The 8,450-nt window shown below is 33.8% G+C and overlaps 1 protein-coding gene across 4 annotated transcripts; it reads right to left on the bottom strand.

Moving 5' to 3' along the window:
* LOC107905646 (mRNA-capping enzyme) lies at positions 1 to 8,118 on the bottom strand. Of its 4 annotated transcripts, none has more exons than XM_016832339.2 (18): positions 7,708 to 8,118; positions 6,996 to 7,131; positions 6,296 to 6,434; positions 5,751 to 5,902; positions 5,272 to 5,355; positions 5,128 to 5,190; positions 4,643 to 4,771; positions 4,319 to 4,531; positions 3,753 to 3,872; positions 3,278 to 3,327; positions 2,295 to 2,454; positions 2,065 to 2,202; positions 1,547 to 1,669; positions 1,359 to 1,457; positions 1,024 to 1,113; positions 822 to 906; positions 598 to 731; positions 1 to 510 (listed from the first exon to the last, which is right to left on the bottom strand). In XM_016832339.2, the coding sequence occupies exons 2-18, from the start codon at positions 7,122 to 7,124 to the stop codon at positions 367 to 369; spliced, it is 2,052 nt and encodes a 683-aa protein (XP_016687828.2). In that variant the 5' UTR covers positions 7,125 to 7,131; positions 7,708 to 8,118; the 3' UTR covers positions 1 to 366. The 4 variants fall into 4 exon arrangements, with proteins under 4 accessions (XP_016687828.2, XP_016687830.2, XP_016687829.2 ...); XM_016832341.2 differs by having other exon boundaries at positions 1 to 421; XM_016832340.2 differs by having other exon boundaries at positions 598 to 722.
* Between the last annotated feature and the right edge of the window lie 332 nt (positions 8,119 to 8,450).

The raw sequence follows: 8,450 nt of genomic DNA, 5'->3' as shown, positions 1-8,450 counted from the left end.
TCTAGATAAAGGGAAAAAATATTGATTAATTTAAATATTATCACTAATATACATACATGATTATCCTAATCCTAATGCTAATGCTAATGCTAATCCTCTAATCTAAACAACTATAAGAAAAATAGTTAACTATTCAACTAATGCACCACCTGGATCATGCAACTCAACAGCATGGCACAACACTATAAAGACTGACTAAAGAAGGGGATAGCTAATTACATACATGATATGATACAAACAACTCAATTATGCGCCTAATTCCTACCAAAATACACCTAGAAGCATTTAAAAACACAGGCTAAAGAAAAGCACATCGAACCATTCAGTACCTTGATCGGCTGCATAACAACCAGTTTGCTATATCCGTCACCTCCGTCGTGCTGAATTTGTATGCAGGTGGGCCTTGCTGTCCATCCTTATTCTATCAGCATACATGGGCAAGCGAATGATCTCGTTAATCTCGTTTAATAAGATTTCTTCTGTGATATTATCGTTTATACTTTGCATAACCTGTTCTTGCGTATGTAGATAGCTTTTAGTTACAGCAGTTGGGTAAGGAAAAAATTAACTATATCTCAAATTAGCAAAGAGACGTACCTTCCTGTAAGTATTAATATCATTGGGAGTTGACTTATCTGTCCTGATCCTCATATAGACCCACACTTGTCGATCAGGATCCCAAGAACACTCGATAATCTTCCCAGAGAACGATGGAGGATGATCTGAAACCTCTGTGCAAAGCATTTCAGGAAATTAGCCTGAATAGGAGGTAATGATCTCAAATGAAGAAGAAAAGTAGAATAAACGTAAGTCACAGCAACCTCTGAATTCAACAGTATTCCCTTCCATCAACTTCTTTCTTCCCCGTTCATGGAGAAAAAGTTGTTCACGATCATCGCTTCCAATCTGTCGATACATAAAAGCTTTCAGTTCAAGGATGAATTGCTACGAAATTTTGAAGCCAAAATCACCCAGAATTTAAAACGTCAAAAAACTAATTCAAAGAAAAATGAGAAAAGCAACCTCAAATAGAAAGTCAACAGAGTTCAACTGAGCATATTTCCACTTCAAAAGACCTTCATGAGTGCGAGGTACATAAGGATCATCCCAACCCTGACAAAAAGAACCATTATTAACCACTAATGCCTAAAAACATAATGCCTTTCCTAAGAGAGCATGCATATGAGGCAACACAAAAGGCGCATGTAGTGTGTGAAACTGAGAAATGATAGATCGGGTGATTATATATGGTGGGTACTAAATTACCAAATGAAAGACCTTTATACATAACAGTAGGAGAAAAGTTGAATAAGTTCAAAAGGTTTGAGATCCATAATCCTATAACCCTCTTCAATCACCTGAAAAATAAGACCATCTGCCTCGTGAGAGAGCTTGGGGATAAACTCTTTCAAAACCTTATTTACAGTAGAAAGCAACCAAAAGTCCTTCCTCCGCACCTGACAAAAGATTTAAGCAAATTCTCAACCATTTATCACAAAGGTAGAAACAGAACAACATATTACACATTGGTGTTCATCAAACATACCCTGAAGGGTTCAAGGTCAAATCGGTAATAAGGATTCCTGCCCTGGTAAATGTTGTGGCGTTCATAATTTCGAGGCTCAATCACTTCTTTTTCCAGCATTTTCCATCGTTCATAGAACGGCCGCTGCACCAGTGTTGATCCGTTGGATTACTAGATATGCTTTATATTTTCTTTTTCTTTTTCAAATTTCATAGGGGAAAAATGGGGATAACATGATTCTGAAAATTAAAATGTCTCTAAATTGAATATGCTCTTAGATCTAAAATTAACATTCTAGAATCTCCAAAAGAAAAAGAAACTAGAAAAGCAACTGAAAATTAAGACTACTCATGACTAAAACATCTCTGACAAGCCGAACAACGAATTTTAAAATATAGTCCCCAGAAGTTCAGAGAAAAATAAGATAAAATATCTATATCACAAGCTATCAACTGAACGTCAGTCTCATAAGACAGGTAAAATGCCGGAGTGGACAAACAATTAAGAGAAAAATTGTATTAAAAATAAGGACAACCAACCTCTATAATAGGTTCATTGTTAAGAACCATCATATCATAGATGAGATATCTTCTCTCTTGCTTCCGTGAGTCTGGCAGGGTGTCAATTATCATTTCCCCATCAAGCAATGTCAAATGATGACTCATGCCACCTACACCCTTACAAGTGAAAAAAATGACAAAATAATAAGACTCACGAGACACTTAGATCCCAGAGTTTCACTTAAAAAAGAAGATACGCAAATACATACTTTATTGTGCCAGCATGGAAACCTCATCTGAACCCTTCGGATATTGAAACTTCTATCAATTAAGTAACATCCATCGATAGTTATTAACATCATATATCGTGTTCCATCTGCTTTCCAAGTAGCATAATAATAGCGTTGCCTTAAAAGTTGTAAATTGTCCCTGCAAACTCAAAAATAGAGAATTTTTATATAAAGATAAATATTCTGGTCAAAATAATTAGAAAAAGAACAAAATGTAAAAGAACACTAAATAGGACAAGCTCAACACTCACTTTTATACTGAAGGCAATAAGTAAGGAACGAACATTTGATGCTGATAATTAAACTCTTTTGGGAGACAAAACAGAGAAATGGAAGACATTCTTGCTTTTTCTACTAATTTAATAGCAACTATACAGTTTTATAACTACATCATTTCCATATCCTATACCTAGTACCATGGTTCGTTTTTCATGCATGCTTCAAGACCCGTTTCTGAGCCAGGGTCACACCTTCAAACAAATTTTAACCCGATTTTTCATCACTAATATTTTGTACTTGAAATAGACATCATATATATTCTAAATGTCACCAAGAACCAAGCTCATCCCATGAGAATGGAAAAGGAGAAATGATCAATGCGTCACTATAAAGCCTTAGGAAACTGGAAGTATTTTGAGAACTGAGAAAAAAATTTATTTAAAATATAAATTTGTACTCTAAAGTTATATCCATTGCCCAACAAAATTTCTGAAAATTTTTGAATACATATTTTAGAACTTTAACATACAGCATGGCCAATTGCAATCTCAAGGCATTTTAGTCTCTACTAGCTTAACAAGGAAAATTGCTGCATTAGTAAGAAAATAACTTAAAGGCCTACCACAGTTCTCAGAGATAATGTGCTAATTTCAACAAAATGAAGAACCAAAAACCAGAATACATGTAAACTGGCTATACAAGAAGAACTGAGAAAAAAGAATAAAAAAAAACATATAAAGGACCTGTTCAGCGAAACTGGATGTGATCCCGGGAACTGTGCATGCCCTCTAACCTGGTTTCAAAAAATGGCCATACCAGAGCTCGTATTAGATTAAAACTGTAATGAATTATACGCAAACTAAAGAATTAACTTTTAGCCAAAAAAATGTAAATAATTAATTGGATAAAAGGTGTACAAGTTTTCAATAGTAGTAGTTTTATAAATGAGAGAAGTTCTCCTAATTTTATAATTAAGAGAAAATATTCTTATAGTCTTCAAATATAATATACATTAAAACAGCCAGTTCAACAAATTCAAAGACTATTAACTTATCACTAAATAATCCTCCACAAAATTTCCAAAGCTACAGTCAAGAAGCAAAGTGAATAAAAAAAGCTATGTCCTGATGAAAACATTCCGTCTCCAAATCTCAGTCTTGACCATGCGAATAAGTAGCTAAAGGAAAAAGAAAAAGAATCTGCTTTCAAAGTGCATACCCCAGTATTTAACTTCAATTGTTGATAGCAGAATTGCCTCATTTGTACCTGCTGGTCATGAGGTATTTCATCACCCAAAACGTCATCATTTGTCAACATTACATCAGTTTCATGATTCTCCTGAAATGACAAAAGACATATTAAAGCTGAAATCAAAAGAAAAGACTTGTACAGAATCTTGAGCAAAATTGAAACATCACCAATGAAACTAGAAGAAACATAAACAGTATACCTCAGTGTCAATTAGTAACAACTTAATGAAAAAGCTTAATATAATTTGTAAGACCTTTATAACACAAAGCTTAATATACATGGTGAAGAAGAAAAGGCAGGCTGGCCATCAGCAAAGATTACTGTTATAATCAAAGAAGACAAACCCATTCATAATATTTATAATAAATAGGTTATTTTGTGCTGAAGAGTCAATATCTTACACTTACCAAATGGAAAAGAGGAAATGGTACTATGAAGCTTTTGCTAATAATAGGTTTCATTTGTTCTGATGCCCTTATTAAAGTTAAATAAAAAAAAAAGAGAAATTAAGAATACTGCATGGTTGTCCATACAGGTAATGCAGTTGGAGCTCCATCATCATCATCATCATCATCATCTACAGCTGCTTCACCGTTGAGATCAAGATCAGAAGATCTTTTCCACTCAGGAGTTGGAGGGCAGACAAGAGATTCTGGTCTTCTTTCATGATAAAATGCATACAGGGCATCAATATAGTCTGGTTTATATATTCCTGGTGGGCGTGCCTCAGAAAAAAATTTTATTGCCTGCAGAAAAGGTTAAACAAAAATAGTAAATAGTATTCCATTGTGAATACCTAAAACAGATACCGGAAAAGACTAAAAAAAATACCACCACCAACAACAAAAATTACTGACCTGAGTAACAGACATTGGCTGTGTTCGCATGAGATAGTGAATAATCATGTAGCCAGTGCGGTTATGACCATGAGTACAATGGACAAGAATATATTTATTTGATTTCTGACGTAGGAGAAATTGTGACACCTGGTAAACAAGTTACATGGAAGTTTTAGTAAATTGGTCACAACACACAAGGAGCAAGTAGCTCACATCATGCCACATGTGGATCAGCAACCGTACTACATGAATGAGAAGAAGTGGGGATGCATTACCGATTATGACATAAGTTCTAATTTATGTTTGTGATTACAACATAGTAGTTTCCTGCTTTTAGCATAACATGGAAATTAGTGACCAGCCACAAAATTGGTTGTCAATTGATAAATGCATCATGGGAGTTGGGACTAAATCTATCACAGAAATCACATTTTAAGAAGAGATGAAGGCAGTGATTCTAGTAGATTCTGGAAACGATAGACAAATATCATAGCAAAAAGTACCTCATAAACAAAGGTATTTACAGACGCATTCTCAGGTACAGCATCCCTTCCCCTACATTGTATCTAGAACACAAAAATAAAAAATTAAGCCAAGGCCGAAAGAAGTAAGAGAAGCATTAAACCATACTCTAATACTTTGCTCACCTTTACATGCTTAATGCCTTTTTTCTTCAGGTCTGTAGTTTGATAGTAACGAGAAGTGTTCGTCAAATCAATCACCAAACCAAGCTGAAAGCAGGCATAACAGATAAGGTATTGTTTTCAAATTAACAATCTCATTTTAGAAGTCTTATCCAGCACAAACTGATAACTAACTTATGTTGGGTGACATGCACAAAAGCTTAGGCTCAAGTCCTTCAAACAGACACTTCTAACAAAATCTTGAATGGTATAGACATGCCCACCACCTAACTTTGTATAATCACCTTAGCCCCTATATGCTGTCATTTCTATAGTCAGAAAGACCCAGCATTTATGAGGATTTGTGCTCTTTCACAAGGATTTTGACATGCCATTTACATGTTTAAGATGATGATAGAAGAGATCAGCTTTGCATTCATGGGAGAATCGACAAGGTCTTATCAATGCAAAATATGAAAAGAAATGTGATGCTTTATACATACCTTTCTTCCTGAAACTTCTTGCTTATGAACCGCTTGTTTAAAAGAGTATCTTTTACCAGGAGGAACACAGTCATTATAAGATTCACCAAGTGGAACCTTCGAAGGAATGATGCAGCCTATTTCCTTACCAACCGCAGGACAATCCAACCAACCTGCAAATTATTTGAAAATAGGAAAAAAAGATGCACGATGGTTTAAGCAACAAGACATATTTGAAAGTTAAATAAATCAATCAAAATCAACATCTTAAGCACAAAAATGAAACAAGAAACAATTTCAAATACATTTGATTACATTTTACTGATGACACCAACATCATAATGACTGTCTAAAGGGCTGAAATCATCAGCTTTAAACGATGTATCCATAAAATTTTTCCATTGACCATTGACATAATAGATACCATTGTGGTAATTCGGTTACACATAAATAAAAATCATTATGAACTACAAAATTGGGGCAATAGAACACCAATGATTTTAACATACATTGACAACAGCCACAAAAGCTAAAAAGAATCTACTGTGCAACGTCAGGGATCTTACCAGGAGGGATCCTGCTTTTATCATAAAATGTTGAGTTCCTATTTTGATAGAAGTGATCATATATAACAGGCTGAGAGATATGTACTGGCCGGTCATCTGGTCGGTCACTTCTCAATCTCTTCCGTCTCTCTTCGCGTTCCTAACAGAAGCAAATTCCATTACCATGCAAGGATGAACAGTGATCCACAAACATGAAGACTATGAACTTTTGCAAAGAGTAAACAAAAACAAGACAGCATAACATGATATGCTTAACCTATAAGAGTGTAATGAATAAGAAAAAAATTGGGAAAGGAATCTGCATGTTGATTAACAATCGAAGTTAAAAAGACACTGATTTTTCATAAATGCGAGTAGGATTGTGGAATTGTTCACAATTCCTCTACAAATATAAGAACATCTACACAAGAGCATCATTTTACAGTGTAATGAATATACAAACAAACCTCAGTTCTCCATGTTATCTTGTCAATAAGTACCTATTACCTATGAAATCAACATCTATGCAAACAACTTCAATACTTCGTAATAGCTACAGCACTACCTCACTCTATCCCTCAATGCCTGGAACATCTCATTCTCACGGAATTACACATATACATACATAAAAGCCAGAAACTATTTCCAATCAAAGATAGATGTGAAGAGAAACTAAATGCATTCTTTAAGAGAAAACCAGAGGAGAAATTTTGAGAAGTACCCGCCGTGAAATTTCAACTGCAGATTCTACATGCTCTTCTGGAGCAGAGTAGTGTTCTATATGTGTTTCATATGGATCTTCATCATCTTCAGGTAATGGGGAAGCATTTAGGTCCATACCAACAATCATTCCGCATCTGCAAAACACAATGCACTTATAGCCTATATCAAGAGGTGAATAAAATGAAACGTATATGTATATATATGTATGTATAAGCAGAAAATTCTTAATCAATACTAAATCATAACAAATACTAATATGTAATCAGTTAACACTATATCATCACAAATACAACAGCTAGCTCATTCCGAGTAAATAAATTCATCAAAGTAAAAGTTAAAACTAAATCATAACAAATATTAACAAATTAACACTATAACATCACAAATACAACAGCTAGCTCACTCCGAGTAAATAAATTCATTAAATTAAACGCAAAATCATAACAAATACTAATCTCTAATCAATTAACAATATATCATCATAAATACAACCGCTAGCTCACTCAGAGTAAAATAAATTCATCAAATTAAAAGCAGAATTCTACCTAACCTGCTCGACGTCTAGCTGATAAGCTAACTAAACTAATAATTCGAAAAATCCTAACCAACAAAAAACTATACGAAATCTTTTTGGCAGCAAAATCGAAACAGTTGAGTCCGTTGACGAACCAAAAAAAGAACAGAAAAACTGAAATTAAGTTCAAACTCACCAAAAACATGAAATCCACGACGAAACTAAAGTAAAATGACGATCCACTACGCCGTTGAAAGCCGCCAAAAAAATAAGCTGATTTTCTTTTTCCTCTCTTTTCCGTTACCTGTCGTTAATCCGATAAACACACACAAAAAACAAACCTTGCTCAAAGCTGTACGAGGCCTTAAGATGGTGAGTTTCAGTGACAGTTTCCCTTTTGAAACCCTAGAGAGAGAAAGTTGTTGGAGGTTTTTTTTTTTTTTTTCGTAGAACAGGAGAGACATAGTAGTGAAGGAGAAAAAGGAAGTTAATATATCATACTCTCCCACCAATGTCAGTAGAGAGAGAAAATAGTGAGAAACGTGAAGATTTGGACCGTAGCCGAAATCAATTAAATAGTATCATCAATAATATTTAAATCAGACTAGTTGTATTTAGAATCTGTTAGAGTATCACTGAGAATAATATCGAATTAATCGAATTATGAATCAATACGGATTATTTGAATTAGTTAAAATATTAATTATCTTAGTAGTTAAATTATTTTTATGATTTTTTAATCGAACTGTGATAATAAGTTAGTGATTTAATTTATATTTTTAAATTTGAAAAGTATAAAAATTAAATTTCATAATATAAAAACAAGAGATTAAATTTTAAATGTACGAAGTATATAGAGATTTAAAATATATTTTAACCTTAAAATTAGAGGTGTTCATGGGCTGAGTATTATATTAACATATTTTTTGTTTACCCAAA

This window comes from Gossypium hirsutum, chromosome D01 (assembly GCF_007990345.1).
Source record: "Gossypium hirsutum isolate 1008001.06 chromosome D01, Gossypium_hirsutum_v2.1, whole genome shotgun sequence".
NCBI lineage: Eukaryota > Viridiplantae > Streptophyta > Magnoliopsida > Malvales > Malvaceae > Gossypium > Gossypium hirsutum.
Note: the sequence above shows the minus strand (reverse complement) of the source record. Positions and strands in the feature narration are given on the sequence as shown.